Source organism: Vespa mandarinia, chromosome 8 (genome assembly GCF_050613455.1).
Source record: "Vespa mandarinia isolate Hongniang chromosome 8, ASM5061345v1, whole genome shotgun sequence".
Classification (NCBI taxonomy): domain Eukaryota; kingdom Metazoa; phylum Arthropoda; class Insecta; order Hymenoptera; family Vespidae; genus Vespa; species Vespa mandarinia.
The window spans coordinates 1,086,214-1,104,854 of record NC_140817.1 but is presented as its reverse complement, the minus strand read 5'-3'; the positions used below and the strand labels follow the sequence as shown (position 1 = coordinate 1,104,854).

At 34.1% G+C, this 18,641-nt stretch overlaps 1 protein-coding gene across 6 annotated transcripts in view; it reads left to right on the top strand.

The window, feature by feature from the left end:
* Window positions 1-401: 401 nt before the first annotated feature.
* The window catches only part of capt (adenylyl cyclase-associated protein 1), a 27,086-nt gene continuing 8,846 nt past the window's right edge, over window positions 402-18,641 (top strand). Inside the window, exons 1-6 of one of the 6 annotated variants that reach the window (XM_035882402.2) lie at window positions 11,159-11,816; window positions 13,436-13,648; window positions 17,115-17,478; window positions 17,610-17,894; window positions 18,029-18,267; window positions 18,377-18,555. In XM_035882402.2, coding sequence (XP_035738295.1) covers window positions 11,201-11,816; window positions 13,436-13,648; window positions 17,115-17,478; window positions 17,610-17,894; window positions 18,029-18,267; window positions 18,377-18,555 — 1,896 coding nt within the window. In that variant the 5' untranslated portion in view covers window positions 11,159-11,200. Of the gene's footprint in view, window positions 569-3,603; window positions 3,737-6,492; window positions 6,954-11,158; window positions 11,817-13,435; window positions 13,649-15,866; window positions 16,054-17,114; window positions 17,479-17,609; window positions 17,895-18,028; window positions 18,268-18,376; window positions 18,556-18,641 lie in introns of those variants that run through there. The other 5 variants (XM_035882449.2, XM_035882422.2, XM_035882440.2 and 2 more) reach the window with 5 other exon arrangements.

Here is an 18,641-nt window from a genome sequence, read left to right as displayed (position 1 = left end):
AAAAGGAAAAAAAGAGAGAAAAAAACAAAATAGAAAAGGAAGAAGATCGAAGGGAGAAAGGTTGAGTAGAGGTGTGGAGAGAGGGAGAGAGAGAGAGAGAGATCTCTTCATCGGAGAAAGTGCATTCTATATTTCTAGCGTTGTGATTGGTGGTATCGTCGGACATAGTAAAATTCCGATCTCCTCTACGTACATATATCGAGGACGCGTTCGCTGAGTTAGAGAATAAAGGCGCATGTGCGTAACGCTGACATTTCCAAAGGCCGGCTCGGCGCAGTGTAACGAGAGAAAGATAGATAGATAGATATATATATATATATATATATATATAGAGAGAGAGAGAGTCAGTACTTCCGGTATCCGGCAAACGCCCCGAGAGTCTCTACCTAGAGTGTCCAGCCATCTGGACGCTTTTTTTTTCTTATACCGGTAAAGGTCGCGTACGCGTCATTGTCAAAGAGTATTATCGTCGCTTCGATCGCGTGGTGGACGCTGCCTATTTCGTGGCTAGTAATATACACGTTGTACGAGAGAAACAGACAGAGAGAGAGAGAGAGAGAGAGAAAACGTACGTACATATTTTCAATATAATATAATACGAACGCTTTTTTTTTTTACGATTAAAAGAGAGACGATAATAAACGCGATGCACGCACGCACACATTAACGCATACGTACGCGCACGCGCGCACGTCCATATAATCGCCGCTACGTTATACACGTATACGTATGTATGTATGTATGTATGTATGTAACTACGTATGTGTCTGTTTACACGAATCTCTTTTATTCATCCTTACTTCCTTATTCGTGCTTCGTCGTATTTTTTTTCTCTTAGTGATGCGAAAAAATAAAAAAGGAAAAAGAAAGAATACGCGCGAACTCGAACGAACAAGCTCCCCCTTCAATTGGCTTCATCGAAATCCAGTAGAAAGGGGTTAGAAAACGCTCGTGTTTATTCGTCGCGTCCCTCTCACTCCTCTACTCGACCTGATCAGCCCTTCTCCTTCCCCCACTCCTTTCCTTATCTCCTTTACCGAATATGTATATAATATATACGTATGTGTGTACATATACATACATACGTACGTATATACATACATGCATACATATATCACGTTCGCGCGTGAGTCATCTATCGCACCTGTCATTCCGACAGCTGTTATCATTTTATTTGCCGATTTACTAAGAACACGCGTGATTACAGTGATTCGATCAGTATGTTAATTAGAAAATAGAGAACTCATTCTAGAAACTCTCTTGGCGATCTTTTTCATTAATTCGTTTAGAATTAATCCTAAAAGAAAATATGTGTAATTAATCGAAATAGTTTTCTAATAGTTTACTAATTGTCTAGTTTTAGTTGGAAACATTTGTAAAATAAACATTTAGACCGATAAATTCCATGGTTTCTCGTCGACCGACCAACCAACCGACCGACCATCTCCGTCCATCGTTAAATCTCTTTTTGCTAAGTTCGTTCGTTCGTTCGTTCGTTCGTTCGTTCGTTCGTTCTTCTTTAAACCGATCGCCATATTTGTGACTAACTTCACGGCGCGACAAAACCAAAAACGATTTGTTTTTCTCTCTATAAATTATATTCCAATTAATAGATATTTGTTCCAGTTAATAGATATTTAATTAAGTGCGTAATTTTTCTTATGCGTCTCTTACGAAGATAGATTAGACGAAATTATAGTATAATGTTCGAAGACCGCGCAATTTTTTGTTTCTTGTCGTTGTTTATTTCTGCTTTTTTTTTTCTTTCTTTTATTCATGAGAAATAAAAAAGGTAGAAACGTAACGTAGAAATGACATTATCAATAATGACAAGTAAATGATTTTCCAAAGAAATGTCTAATAGTATCATTATATATCGTTAATTATGATGCACCGATGGACGATGCAACGACGTATGTGTGCGTGCCTGCGTCTAACCTTTATGCGCGCGAAAAAATATCTCTTTCAAATTAACATACGAAACGATCACAATCGTTATTACGAGAGTATATTTGTATTATTAAGAAATTACGATATCTAGCGAAATGCATGCAATTATTTTCATTTATTCGTTTATTTATTTATTTTATTTAATTCATTTATTTATTTATTTGATCTAATGATTTTTAGAGTACGCTTTTTTGGTTGCTTAGTGTGCTGCTTAATATCGTTTCGATTCTTTTTTCTTTTTTTTTTTTTATTTATTTTTAATTCGTCGAAGCTTTATCGTTGTCATCAATTTTTCATTGCTTATATACATACATGCACACACACACACATATATATATATATATATATATAACTTTGTAAATTTTAAATAAAAAAGAGACAAGTAACCCGTTAACTACATGATGTACTTTTAAAAGCATTTTGCTGTTATCATTAAGAAATGAAAAAATTTGTAGGTTATGTTATGTAATTTAAAAAGCCAAAGATACATTATACCCGTGTAGATACGTGTATCTCGCAAAAATTTGTTCTCAGCTATATAGAAATAATGAATTACGTTTGGAACTATTTCAGAAACATCATTTATATGTTTATGCTCATTCGCTAAATAAATTATTCACAATTGCATTAATTTATCCAATTATACATTTCGCACATTAGTGCTTTGAACTTATTTGCGAGGATTGTATTATTCCATCGTAAACTTCTATTCCATTAGTTTTATGAGAATTTTTAAAGAAGCTCGCAAATGCCGTTAGAGTTCACTGTTATCTACACGGTGTCTTGCGAGAACAAGATCATCGCTGTATTCCATCATTGCTTTTCGTTCGCTTTTCTAATACATAAGAAGATATTTTAATTTGAATAGTTATTACGATTATATCATCAATCGTTAATGATTTAATTTTATTACTTTGTTTTTTTTTTTAAACTTCAATTTTGTGTCAGATTGATGTTAAGAATTATTAACTTTTAATAATTTATATTTCGATAAATGATACTAGTATTTTTTTTATTGAAAATATTTAGCTAGCTTATTTTATATCGATATAAATAACAGACATTATCGTGTTTTGTATTGAAAAAAAGAATTGAATTGTATTGAAAAGAATTGTATTGAAAAAAAGATTCATTTCATTTACTGAAACAATTCTTATTATTTAATAACTAAATAAACAACACTAGTATTTTTTGTATCGAAAATTCCGACTGTTACCTATTGGCCAATCCAATATATTCGATTAGTTCATTCATTTAATCGAAAAAAAAAAAAAAAAAAAAAAAAACGAAATAAAAAAGGAAACAAAAATATGATCGATTTTATCGAAATCTAATCGTCGGAATATATGGCTCCTATCTTATCGTAAGACACTCTTGTTCATTTTAACGTGAATACGGCCCTGAGATTCAGAGGTGAGATTAGAATTCAATCGTGAAAACTTGACGAAGTCAGTCGCTTAACATCCTTCATTAGTCACGCGTGGATGTTCTCCTCGTAATATATTATTATCATTCAAATTTTCTTTTTCTTTTATTATTATTATTATCATTATTATTATTATTATTATTATTATTGTTGTTGTTGTTATTATTATTGTTATTATTTCTTTTTTTTTTTTTTTTTTCTTTTCGTAATATCACAATTTGATCTAGTCTTGCTGTGATTAGCGTTATCAATTGGACGAAAATTTTTGTGAAATGCCGCACGTAAACGAACTGATGCAGAGGAAGGAATCTCGGATGGTTCCGGAAACGTACAAGAGCATATTGAATATGTGGCAGAATCGTGAGTGCCGGATTTCCGGATCCTCTTTATTGCAATTTCATTGAAACCAATCGCATAAGCATTTCATTAAAGGCTCATATCATGAAAATGCATGTTATTATCTGACGAGAGAGAAGGAAGGGAAGGAAAAGAAAATAAAAGAAAAGGAAAAAGAAGAAAAAAAATAAAACAAATATTATAATTTTAGCGGAACAAATGAACTACTAATTATCCATCCGAATTATTCAATAGCAATTAGTACTAAAAAAAAAAAAAAAAAAAAAAAAAAAAAACAAAAAATATTCGTTTATAATTTCTATCCTCTTATTTATATATTCTATTAAAATTCTACTTTTTTCTTTTTTTTTTTTTTTCTTATCGTTTGTTACGCTTCTTTATTTTTTATTTTTTTTTTATTTTTTTTTCATTTTATGCTAAAATAGTCTAACTGTAAAATAGCTGATGCGAGTTGAAAAGTAGCGGGATCGCGGATGTATGTCACGTCGATTCGGATAAACGGTGATCTGTTAACAAACGACTATTTCAAATGATTACATGATTCATACATGTCCTGTGGAATAATATGATAATTGATGAAACAAATGATCGTATATGTCTAAGCTCTTGATTATTCTCTGAGCTTTGGTGGAACATTTGAAAATTTTTAAATTATTTATACAAATTTTCTAATGTTATAGATACATGTGTATATATTCATGGATATATTATTCATAGCATACATATATGTGTATACACACACAAACACACACACAGACACACATGAACATTTGTTTGCTTGTTTTAAATTCTTATGCGATTAGTGGATCGCATTATCGAAGAACGTGACATTATTACTAACAATAATGGATGTTAATAGGAGTTAACGAAGTGTGTACTGAATACAACATTATGTTTCATTATTCCGACAAATTTGAATGGAAATTTGAATTTGGAAGAATTAAATCCATTTGTTAATTATCATTGTAATTAGATCGCCTTTGATAAAGGACATTATGCGCGTTAACGTTTTAACATTTTATATCGTATAATCATCGTTTATTATTAAATTATAACCCGATTCATACGGATGTTATTATTGATTCGGCTTACAATCGTAACTTTGTCTCGTCGATTATATTGTCTCGTTGATAAAACGTAGTTATTTTCAACCGTTGTAACGCTTTAGTAAATTGATTCACCTACTTTTCGATAATATTTACCAGAGAGTTTGTACTTTTGATAAGATTTTTATTCTGCGCTGTAGACGTGTTTCATTGTTACGTTTCATTCACAATGTATTTCCTACGCAAAAGGAAGTTTCATTGGTAAGATAGATCTTCATTCTTTCTATTTCTCTCTCTCTCTCTCTCTTTTTTTTTTCTCTTTCTATTTCTTTTCTCCGAGGAATAAAAACACACAGTATATTTATTCTCATTTCTTATTTCTCTCAGATCGTGCTATTAGAATTTATATCCTTACTCTCTCATATCATTAAAATTGTGTTCTTTACCAGTTTGCTTCCTATTTTACATCGGTTAAAAATACATCGTCCTCTCTTATAAGGAGAACGGAATCTCCAAGTCAAACGAATTCAAATTACTTAAGCGACATCTCCTTAATTGGATTTCATTTCGTACATATAAGGTAACTTTTATTGCGTCTAGAAAATTAAGTTTTTTTTTTTTTTTTTTTTTTTTTAAACTTCCTCTTTGTTTCTCCTCTCTCTCTTCCTCTCTCTCTCTCTCTCTATATATATATATATATATATATATATATATATATATGTAATGGATTGACAATATATCGAGACGATTTATCCTTTTTTTGTGTGACGAGAAGAGAAATATTTGTATACGTGATTACTTTTTTCGATCGATTTAATTTTAATTACAATCAAAGGAAAATTCATGTTATTTCTCCAATTCTTTTTTTTTTTAGATAGGTAATATTTCATATTTTTCTTTTCTAAATAATAATATTTTTTTTTAGATTTTCCTCATTATCAAAGTAAGACGCATTTTTTTTTAATGCATACTAATCGAAATAAAAGTAGCAATCTCGAATAAATGTGAAATGCGTTTAAGATTGATATCCTTGCGGGTTTTTTTCAACGCGTTTTGTATTTCAACGAAGACGTCGCGTTACTATTTTATTTGAAATTTAATTGGTATATATAAAATTTAACAAGAACCTACTATTTTAAAGCTGTATGTAAAATACATTTTTAACGATCGAACACAATAACTTCTTTCGAGTATCCTTTTGGCTCCGAATTTATCACAGCATCCCTTAGAATAATAGGAGGAAAAAGAATAAGAGGATGAGGAGAAGGAATAGGAGGAGAAGATAGAGGCGGAGGCCTATCGATGATGTAATCCAATGCGGTATTGGTAATCCGTATCTTTGTTATTGTATTTTTCTGAAATGATATAATACGTGCCTATATATATTTACATATATATATATATACAAAATAAAAAATAAAGAAATAAAAAAAAAAAAAAAAGAAAAAGAAAGAAATAGACAAATGGAGACAATCGAGAGGTAAAATTGTTGAAACGAATTTGGATTTTCCGGAAAGATCCGTCAGATGTTGTAGAGAAATTGCATTTCCGAGTTTTCCCACAGATCGTAATATATTGTATGTATGTGCGGGTGGCTGTGTGCCACGTGGTCCATGTGCACTATCAAAGCTTTAACGATTTCGGGTCTCGACCACCCCGTGGCAGCACCGCAGCTTCACCGGTCGAAACTCAGAATAGGAGGCCACAGTATTGCGCCGGCCGTATCTCTCATAGTGTCGGCTATTTTTCGTTGGTCCGGGAGCTACGCCCCCGAGGGTCGTTCGATCTAATCAAATTTCTCTCCTATTGCAAACTTTCCAAACTTTCTTTTTTTCCCACCTCACCCCCCCAAGCCATTTTCCCGCGACTTAAGATCTTAATAGAAAATAGTCGATGTAGTGTCTTGCGTGTGCCCTGTGTGTTGTTATTTTTCTTTCTTCTCAGAAAAGGGAAGTGCGAGAAAAATTAAACGGAAGAAAGGCGTATTACCATCAACGAGGGTGATCTTCTTCTTAATAATCATTGAACCAGTGTATTCACGATTGTGAATAATCAAATTTCCAAAATTTCTCAAGCTGAAAGAAGGAGTTTGCATTTGCGGTTTTAAAACTTCCTACAATATTCCATTGAGCGATCCTTCGTGGGTGGTGAACTCATTAGCCACATAACATTTGGTAAGCCGTAACGATCTGAAATTTCTCAATTTCGACCGAGTTTTGCATCGGTACACTTTCAGCGTATCTAATTCTCACAATGAAAATAGTTGAAACCGTCTAATTGTTAACGATCAAGTAGAATACAGCTAATTAACGCCGAAACGCACAGCATTAACGCTAATTGTCTCGATCGTAGGTATATCATCGGATATATGTAACACCGAAGTGTTAAATTAAAATTGTTCTAATTTAAATATCTGATTTAAATACTGATAAAAATTTCCAATTCGAGGCCATCTTTCGAAACTAATATGATGGTATATTTTTTCTTTTTCCCTTTTTTTTTTTTTTTTTTTTTTCAAACTCGCGAAGGAACATAATTACTAATATAACGTAAAATATCACGTTATATGAAAGCAGATATTTACGAGAGACGTAAAAATTCAGTTTTTAAATTCTAGGTAGGTGCATAGGTAGGTTCCATGTTACGATCGATATTATCGTCAGTTTTTCTCATGATAGAGAAGGTAAGAGATAGACGATATCACATTTCTCGTGAAATTGCTGAAAATCCTTTTTGCGCGAGTTTCAGGATCGAGCCTTATAAGGTCCTTCTCTGATGTACGTAGCACGTCGGTGAGTGGCCTTTTCAACATCGTTTCTACGTTCTTTCTCTTTTCAAGAGGTAATGCCACGCGAGAGAAAACAGGCTACAACATCAAAGAGAATAATATCCTGTTATATTTCTTTCTTTCTTTCTTTTTTTTTTCTTTTTTTTTTTTTTATACTATCATTATTCTTTCCTTTTTATTTTGCCGTTTCTCCTTTCTTGCCTTTTAGAAAATATGATGTAAGTCGCATTTTCTCAAAGTTTGTAAAGCTTAGATATTTTCTTGTCGTCTTCAAGAAGATATTCGAAAGTTCGATAAAAATAAATCGGGAAAAGAGGAAACTAGAAAAAAGAATATACAATGGGTAGACGGTAAAATTCGATTTCAAAGTTCTTTCTACTACACTACTACTACTACTACTACTACTACTACTACTACTACTACTACTACTACTACTACTACTACTACTACTACTACTACTACTACTACTACTACTACTACTACTACTACTACTACTACTATTACTACTACTACTACTCTACCACTACACTACTACTATTACGTATTAGGTATTCGGCTTTCGTTAAATTTCATCCTCTCACGTTTCAGCCCCCGAACGAACGTGCCTAGTTCGAAGGGTCGAATATCTTTCGACGTTGTTGTCGTCGTCGTCGTCGTGAGAAAGCGATATCCGCCAACGCCTCTTTTTTTCTTTCTGTTTTCTTTTTTATTTTTCTTTTTATTTTATTTTATTTTATTTATTTATTTTTTTATTATTATTTCTTCCTTTTTATTTTTTCCCGAATCTAGGGCGTTTCTCGAAGAGACGCCGTTTTATTTATACGTGCTTACTTTAGTATTGTAGCAACGATATATAACAGGACGAATACGAAACTTCCTTTCGTTCTATTCGTATCCTCTTTCTTTGACGGAAATAGTACGTTGTTGTATATATTTTTTTTTTATTTCCTCTCTTTGACTTTCTTTTTGCATTTATTTTTTGTTTCTCTCTCGCTCTCTCTCTCTCTCTCTCTCTCTCTCTCTCTCTCTCTCTCTCTTTCTTTATTTCTTCATTGCAAACAAATTTTCACTGGCACTTCGTTTCTTTTCCATCCGACACAATCCATTTTTCTCCGGTTGCTAATTGGGGATTCCGGTTTAATTATCGTTTTCGAGGATCCTTCATCTATTTAGAATTATTCTCAAAGAATCAAATAGGAGAATAATTCTTTTCTTTTCTCTCTTAAGAAAGAAAACACAGTAGAAAGAAAGAAAGAAAAAAAAAAAAGAAAAAAAGCAACAACAACAACAACAACAACAACAACAAAAGAAAGAAAAGAAGAAAAACGAGATATCAGGTCGTCGTTCGTCTAGAAGAATTTATTGTTTACGTGATTTCGAGGGGAAAGACGCGAAAGAGTGAAAAGAAGAGGAAGATAAGACATTGAGATTGAAGAGAACGAGAGATAGAGATAGGGATAGATAGATAGATAGATAGATAGATAGATAGAGGGAGAGAGAGAGAGAGAGAGAGGGAGAGAAGAAGAGACAGATAGAGCGAGAGAAAGGGCATTCGCGACACTAAAACGTGATATTTATCTCTCTTGCGATTGAACGCAATCCACGGACACGAGCGTGAACACGGACGCAGACGCAATCCAGGCGCACATTTCTCTAGGGTGGACCTGGATTAGCAGTGAATGTGGAACCTAGTCGTCCGTTAGACTTTGAGCGTTTCTCGTCATATCTTTCAGAGGAACACACACATACTATTCTTTTCATTTTAATTCCGTCGGTTAATCGTCAACGCCATTTTGAAATTATTACGCTAAGCGATACAAGAATTTATAAAAAAAGAAAAAAGAAAAATATTTTCATCGGATTATAGATCACGGTGTTATACGTTATATCGAAATCATTTTATCAGTATCGCGTATGAGAATTATTTTTAAAATATTTATTTGTGTATTTAGTGTAATATTACTCGAGTTTATCTTAGAAGCGTATAGGATGTTTACCCTTTCTCTTTTGTTTTTTTTTCCGGTCGAAAAATAAAGGGTTACACCTGTTTCCTCCCTTCCCTCTCTCCACAGCACACACACACACACACACACACATATTCACCTTTTGTTTACGACACGGTGAAAGAGAAATAATAATCTGGAAAACGTGTGCCTGGACGTGTGTTTGATCGATTTTAATTTCCCCGGGAAAAGTAGAGAGTAGGTTGGTAACATTTAGCGTCGATTAAACAAATTATTTTCTTTCCTCCGTATATTCATGTTTTTCTTTGCTCGACCGATCGAACAGGCAAATCGATGTGTTCATAAAAAATAAAAAGAAAAAATAAATACATATATATAAAATATAACGAGAGAAAAGAAAAGAGAGAGAGAAGAGAGAGAGAGAAAGAGAAGAAAAATACAAATTGTGAAGATAAAATTCCATCGTTTTGTCGTTTTGATCGTCGTATTATCGACATTGGAAATTAATTACTATTTTTTTTTTTTTTTTTTTTTTTTTTTTTAATTCATATATTTCTTTCTCTCTCTTTCTTTATCCTTTTCTTTTCTTTTTGGTTTTGTTTTGTTCTTTTCTTTCTCATTTAAAAAATTCATTTCTAAGTGAGACAGATAAAGATGTTAATTTGTTATTTCTACAAGCGACGAATTTTATACATACGTACCTTGAGTAAGCAAAGATTATATATAAGTTGGTTTGTACAATAAATAATTCATTTGTTGATGTGAATTCACTGCGGTAAGCTCGACGTTTTACGCGAAGGCCAAATAACGTTCAACATGGAAAGAATAAACCCTACGTTCGGATCAACCTAAAATAAAAATATCTTCTTTCTAGGGTAGAATTTCGATGGGAATTTAAAGTTTAAATTTCATAGCAGGGACTTAAAATAGTCGATGTCTTTCGTTAGATATTCGATGAATTATATACACACAAATACATATATATATATATATATACATATATACCTGCTTGATTTCAGCATGTTGGACAACATAAAAAGGAAAATGTTTTGATTATTAATCAACTATATTTAAATATATTATCGAAGAAAAAGAAGAAGAAGAAGAAGAAGAAGGATATATTTCGGATGAGGATTAGGTTGATGATAATCAGGGTGATTCAAATATAGACAAATACTTAGGTCGCTTTGCGCGTTGTGTATCGATAATCGTTGAACAAAAGTTAAATTTAGGTGATCGGCTTGGCCGTGTATACGCTTCGTCGGTAATTTTTTTTTCTCCGCGAGAATCAATCCCCTAGAAAAGTGACAGTGTCCAAAGGAAATTATCGAAGGATAATCGTGATCATCTAACGACGATCTAATAGAAGAATATATAGAAAGCTATTTGCGTGCGTGGTAGTCACAGATTATTGGCCTGGTGGGAATCGGATAAAAGCTTTTCCGTATCTCTTATTTCCATACATTTTGTGTGACGTCGACAAATATATACACAATTTTGTTGTATAAACAAACTGAATAATAGAGCGAAAGAGAGGAAGAAGACAAAAAGACGGAGAGAGATAGATAGCTAGAGAGAGAGGGAGAGAGAGAGAGAGAGAGAGAGAGAGAGAGAGAGAGAGAGAGAGAGAGAGAGAGAGAGAGAGAAAGAAAGATAGCGATAATCGACGATGTTCAAATGCTGCGTTTGCAACAAGAGTTCGAGGAAGGAAAAGGTATTGGGCAGTGAAATGACTAGCAATAAATCGTCGGGAAATAAAATCGGAGATTCATCGATAAAAATTGAAGACGAGATGCGAGAAGAGATGAAGGAGAAGGCTAACGGTGAGATTCAGAGATGCGAGAAGGAGGCATCTTCTTTATTGGAAAATCACGTAGTTAGCTCGGAAAAATTAACTACGGGTAATGACGAGAAGGAGGGTAAGATTGAAAAAGCTGAGAGAATCGAGAAAGATGAGGGTGGAATGTTGGAACACGAGGAAGGGATGTTAGAGGAGACGAATAGGGAACGAGACTCGAAAGGAACAACTAAGGGGACTGGAAACGCGGGGAAAGACGAGGAGGAGGATGGTGGTGGTGATATCGGTGGCGTTGAAACGACGATACCTTCTTCCGCTACTAGCATCAAAGTCGTAGTTAAATCAAATCTTTACAATGGGTCGGGTTACATTGAGCGAACGATCGACGACGGTCCCGAGGAGGAAGGGGACGATTCCGTTTTCGAATCATGTCCGAACGAGAACGAGAATGATAATGAAAACGAAACGACTGGGAAAGCTACGACAGGTACTTTGATGCTCTCTCTCTTCTTGCCCTATCTTTTCGTCTATATTTTCGATCATTTGATTTGTATGTGTGAAAAAAACAAAAAACAGAAAAAAATTATCGAGAACATTGTTCATCTCTATTTATATATATATATATATATATAAATCTATTCGTCTCTCTTTCTTGTTATTATCATTAGTATTTGATAGATAACGGAGATATCCAAGTATTTAGTTAATATTTTAAACGAATTGCGCTTTGTCGACCGAATGCGATATTTCGTCTAATCGACTAACCCCGAGATTCGTCGGCATCCATCTACTCCATCTCGAAAGGTTGAGTATTCTTAAGAATAGCTGACGTATCTCAATCTTATTCGAGTGGCGACGGCAGCGACGATGATTCCTCCTCATCCTCTTTCACGAGTTCCGTTTTATTCGGATTATTCGGATTATTTCCGTGTTCTCTGTCATTCCTCTAGCGATATTATTATCCTCCTTAGAGTGTATTTAGAGTTTCTCTATGTTATTACTGTTTTCTTGTTTTTTTTTTTGCTAGTTTTTTCTTCGAAAATTGCTACCCTAAATCATAAACGAAGGTAGATCGATCGAGCCTTCATCGAAAATTGATTACATAACTGACCTAAAATGGTTTTATTACATACTGAAATATGTATTATCGTTCTCTAGATATTCGAAAGAAAGAGAGAACGAGACAATAGAGAAATAGAGACTTTGGTCGACAAAGTATTTATCGATGAGATAACAACGTAAGTTGTAGACTTTACAAAGTCCGTTCGTACTTTTTATTATATTTATTCTCTTCGATACGATACGATTCGATTTTATATCCGCTATCTACCATACTTTCGCCGGTTGTAATTCCCAGCTTTGGTTTCTGTGGCTCGTGTCTCCTTAGAAATTGCATCGAGTATCGTCTTTTATTATCTTATGATTAACTAGATACATGCTCGTTCGAAGAGCTCGATCGAAAATCGATATTCACTGATTGAGAAAAAGAGAGATAGAGAGAGAGAGAGAAAGAGAGAGAGAAAGAGAGAGAGAGAGAGAGAGAGAGAGAGAGAAATTGCCGATGCAATTTCTCTGTAATTTTGAACGAGGATGCAAATCTTGGAGATTCGATATCGATCGATTATCCAAAATTGCTATTCGATCGTCCGTTAACTGATCCTGTTGTTCGAATAGGACTACCATTTTGAGGATTAATCCGGGCCAATCAATCATTTTCAATGATGACTGAACGTTGACGAATTTCGCTGTTATTATACTCTTCTCTTACGAATGAATATTTTCAATAACGATTTTGTTATAATCGATTCTACGGGTTTCGTTGTAATAAAGAAAAAAAAAAAAAAAAAAAAATCTTCGCTTTGTAATATAGCCACGTTTGTAAATATACATAGCCGCAAATTACGGATTATAATCGAGGTATTATAAAAATATAAACGTTTTGCAAATTTGTCGGATTATTTTGAATAAATTATTGCAACGGTACCGACAAGATATTAATTTATAATGAATCGAGTCAAACATGAAAGAGAGAAATATAGAACAAAGTTAAAAGAGATAAGAAAAAAGACGAAGCGTGATAGGGCAAGAAAAATGTGCTTTTCGCAGTTTCTGCGATTCCACGTTGGCTGTCAGAAGAGGAAGAAGCTGATCCGGGATCGGAGGGATGCAGCGGTATGCAAGAACCCCCTGCTACTCCTGTAGCTCGCGACGAGCTTGCTCTAAGGCGACACAGGTTCTTCTCCGATTTGCTACAGGCTACGCAGAACTCCTCGGAGCACAGAGTGAGATTCGACCCGCTAGGACCGATGGTGCACGCCGGTTAGGGCTCCGCTTAACATCCATTTAACTCTGCATGACACGTCTCTTTTTTTAACGACTTCTTCCCAGAAAGATCTTCTTCCATATCCGAACGGTTCTAACTAAAACTGTCCTATTTATTTATTTATTTATTTATTTATTTATTTATTTATTTATTTATTTATTTATTTTGTTCGTTCGTTTGTTGTCTGTCCTCCTTAATTTTTTTCTTGACTCTACGATCTTTATTTTTTTTTTTTTTTTTTTTCTTTTTTTCTTATTATTTGAGGAACGAAGAGAAAACGAATTTTTTCTCTTACTTATGGTTTTTTTTCCTATATATATGTACGTATTTTTTATTTATTTATTTATTTTTTTATTTTTTTTTTTTTTTTTTTTTTTTTTTTTTTTTTTTATTTCGATTCAACGTCAGCGAATACGAAAAACCGCAAGCGTTCAATTTTTTTTTCTTCTTTTTCTCCCCCTTTTTTTTCTTCCGAGCAATTTTCTTTTCATAAACTAGCTTCACCGAGGTGTATTATTATTATTTTTTTTTTTTTTTTATGTAGAACAGAGTACCACGACCGTCGGAGTTTACAAGCGTGGCTCGTAAAATATTTCTCGGCGCGCTTCAAAGCTTCATTCTCTTTCTTCTTTTTTTTTTTTCTTTTTTTTTCTTCTTAACCCTTTTCTCCCTGGCTCGATACTCACGCGAGAATGAAAGTTTTATTTGGACTCGTAATGATAATAGAGAGTTCTCGTAGCGAGCTCGTTAATTCCATTTAATCGCGTTTACCTTCGAGAGATACCGTTCGATCCTTATCAACTTCTTTTTCCTTTTTTTTTTTCTTTTTCTTTTCTTTTTTTTTCTTTTTTTTTTTTTAACGATCTCTCTATCTTTTCACTTATCTCGTAAAAATTTTTCGTAAATCTCGGTGATAATAAAATTATTATATCGCCAACTGTCTTTTATTAATTCACGTTGCACGATTTAATTGCACGTTGTTCTTCATTTTTTTTTTTTTATTACGAAATATCTTTCTATATTCACTTGAATATACATTTTTCATTGGATATAATTCCATTTTAAATTCACCACCGTCGAAATATATTACTCGCATATTTAAAAATGTTTTTCCTTGAAAAAGGAATTAACGTGAACGCGATTAAAAATAATCACGTAGAGATAAATTGGATATGAATGGCATAGATAAAAATCGTAGATAAGTTCTTCGGCAAATTTGGATTGACGTGAGTCGAAACGTTATCGTAGTTGTACAGAGAAAATAAGGGGATTGAATATGACCCGATTAACAGAGCTTCAAAGCTTCATTGAATACATTCGATGTTCACGGACTTTTAACAATCGATACTTCACGGCCGAGTACAATCGAAATGATTGGCATATTCGAGTCCCATCGAGTTCACACCCTTGCACTTTTCGCTAACACGTTTGTTTGTATCCCTATATTCCCTTCCTCCTCTACCTCTCCACCTCCACCTCCTCCTTCTCTTGCTCTATCGTTATTCATTATTCTACTTTTCTATCGTACGTATAAACGTTTATACGTTCTTTGAAGGAAGGAAAAAAAAAGAAATTAATAAATAAAAGAGACAGTAAATAAATTATATCGTAATATGTGCACGCGTGCGCATACCTGTGCAAAATGAAATACAAAGGTCAAAGTTGAAAGATTTTCTTTCGTTCAGCATCGTAGTCTCTTTTCGTTTGTCCAATCGACTGGTTCCCTTTTTGGCATTTTTATTATCGTACCGCGACCTACATCCATTTCCGTCTGTTATTTCCGCATTGATATTATAAAAGAAAGAGAATCGAAAGGCCGGTTTAATCCGTTATTGGTCGACGATAACGATTAAAGTTTTTTATTGTAAATATTATATAATACAATATTTTCGTTAAATAAAGAAGGACACAAACTCGCGTTTTATTTACGTTTTCGTTAAATGAATTATATTAGACGAATATAAATCGGATCTGAGTCATCTTCCTTACACCTACGTTCTCTTCGTTTTATAAATGCCCTCTCTGTGCGTGTGTGTATATGCGTGTATAGATGTGCGTGCGTGGGTCCGTCTGAATGTTTTACACTAAAGTATATAAAGTTACAAATACATCTACGAGATTTGCGTGAGTGCTATCTAATTATAGGAACAACGTATAGTACTCTAGCATCTCGAATATCTTCCCGAAGTATCTTTCAGTCTATCGTTGGTTTTCCGAAAGTCAAGTACGATCAAACCGCGCTAATCTCCTTTCCACGAATCGTGAGAAGGAGAGAGGAAGAAAAAAAAAGAAAAAAAAAGAAAAAAAAAAGAAAAAAAGAAGAAATAGAAAGAGAAAGATATACGTGTATATCTTTCGATCGAAATTTAGCAACGTCATCCTCTCCAAATTATTTATCGAGGTATCTTTTAGTAATCTATATTTCAATTCGCAAAAACTAAAGTAAAGTCGATGATGAATCGATTCAATTTTTTTTCTTTCCCTTTTTTCTTTTCTTTTTTTTTTTTTTTTTTTTTTTTTTTTTTTATCATACTTTAATCTTAGCTTGTTATCACTGACGTTCATCACTTTCGATTTTTGAAAATATCATACCCACGCAATTTGTCAAAGTTATCGAGTTACCGTTATGCCCGTCAATTACGGAGCACCGCTTGTTATAATGTTATTGATATGAATTACGTACGCTGTCACTAGTATATTAATTACTATATTAAATCTATTCGTCCAGCGTAACCACGTAACGTTTTCATTTTCCTAGAATTTTCATGGTTTAACTTTCAGTAATAACGTTCTTCAATCCTTCTACGCGTTACTTGCAACACAATGACCCAGTAGAGAGAAAGAGAGAGAGAGAGAGAGAGAGAGAGAGAGAGAGAGAGAATGTTGACAGAAACTATTTATACGCGGATTCCGCTTTAATGTACCCTAACATTCGCACCGCGAAACTTATCCTCGCAGGTGTTTCAAATTATTATTGCCAACAACAAAGATTCTCATCAAAACTTCCACGATACTTAATTCGAAACTAGCGAAAAAAGTGTTCGTACAATTATATTATATTTTTCGTATTTACTCCGATTACTACGATGAAATGCAAATGATCAACGACAATTTGTCACTTTTTATATGATTTTTAACATAGCATGCACATAGATTTACATACGTTAGTATTTAGAAATTCGATATGTTTCCATGCATGTAAATGTTTTTGTTTTTGTATTTTTTTTTTTTTTTTTTTTTTTTTTTGTATATCTGCATGACGGTATACAGGACACATTATCATCCTCGTCGTCGTACTAAATATTATTTTTTTCGTAGGAATGTCTTCTTTTTCTGTTTTTAGAGCGTCAAAAAAAAAAAAAAAAGAATAACTCTTGTTTCTAGCTCTTGTTAATTCGCATCCATAAAGGTGTGAGAATGTATCGCGTTTATATTTTATCCTAATTAATTTCATTTCGTAAGGTTGCGAAGCAAACGACAGGGAAGAACATTTGGAGGATTTGGTGAATCGACTTGAAAACGTAACTAAGCGATTGGAGAGAGTACCGGCACAGTCTGCTATAGCTCAAACTCAAGAAACCGCGGTGCAAACTAACACCCCGTCACCGAAGAAACCGCAAGCGGCATCGACGAGAAACACAGCGGCGTCGCCTTTATCCTCGCCCGAAAAAGCATCGTTAATTCGTTCGATCAACGGCAGCGACAACATGTCAATAGCAGGATACGAGAATCTTTTGGCAGGATCGGTGAAGGAATATCTTCAGTTGAGTCAAAAGATTGGCGGAGATGTAGCTACTCACAGTGAAATGGTTGAGAAAGCTTTCCAGTGAGTTAAAATTTCATCAAAAAAAATTAAAAAAAAATATTTCATTATTTCGAAAAAAAAAAAAAGAAAAAAGAAAAGATGATCTCATTATCCGTTCTCGAGGTAGGCGATAAATCGTGTTGCTTTTTAAGAATCCAACTAGGTTTCATCCAATTGGCTGCGTCTCGTTCGGCGCCGACGAATCAATCCGAACAAATGTCTCTTCTTGCACCGACCTCGGCGCAGATTCAACAGATACAAGAATTCAGCGAGAAGAATAGAAACTCGGCTTTTTTCAATCATCTTGCTGCTATCAGCGGAAGTATTCCAGCATTGGGATGGGTCGCGGTTTCGCCGACGCCAGCTCCTTACGTAAAGGAAATGAACGATGCCGGACAATTTTACACCAATCGCGTCTTAAAGGATTGGAAAGAGAAGTGAGCTCTCCGACATTATTATTTTCTTCTTAGTCGTGCATATATATATATATATATACACACATATAAACGTATATATATATACATAAGAAGGGAACATTCACTCCTCATTCACATTTTCCTAAATATCACAGAGACAAAACGCATGTGGATTGGTGTAAAGCGTGGGTACAAGCATTGACCGATCTTCAGCAATACGTTCGACAACATCATACGACGGGATTGGTATGGGCCAAGTCTGGTTCTGCGCCAGTGGGGATTCCACCACCACCACCACCATCGATGCCTTTGCCCGACGTCTCTGCTTTGAACGTCAGTGACGATAGAAGTGCTCTCTTCGCTGAAATTAATCAAGGGGAAGGTATCACCAAGAGTACGTGTACCACGTTGGACACCTATCTTTTCGATGATTCGATTTTAATCCGATGAATGTAACAATTTCCAATTGTCTTTTTTATATTTTGATTTTTTTTCTTGTTCAGATTTGAAGAAAGTCACGTCGGACATGCAGACTCATAAGAATCCGTCTTTAAGAACCGGACCAGCTCCATTCAAAGCTCCGGTTCTTGGCAACGCAGTACCAGCGAAATCAGTACCACCTGCTAATGTACCGATCGATAAACCTCCAGTATTTACCAAAGATGGTAAAAAATGGCTTGTGGTGCGTATTATTTTGTCGTACAATTTCGCCCTAATAATATCGATCGTATTAAGTAAAATAATACTAATTGTGTTATGTCGTTTAAC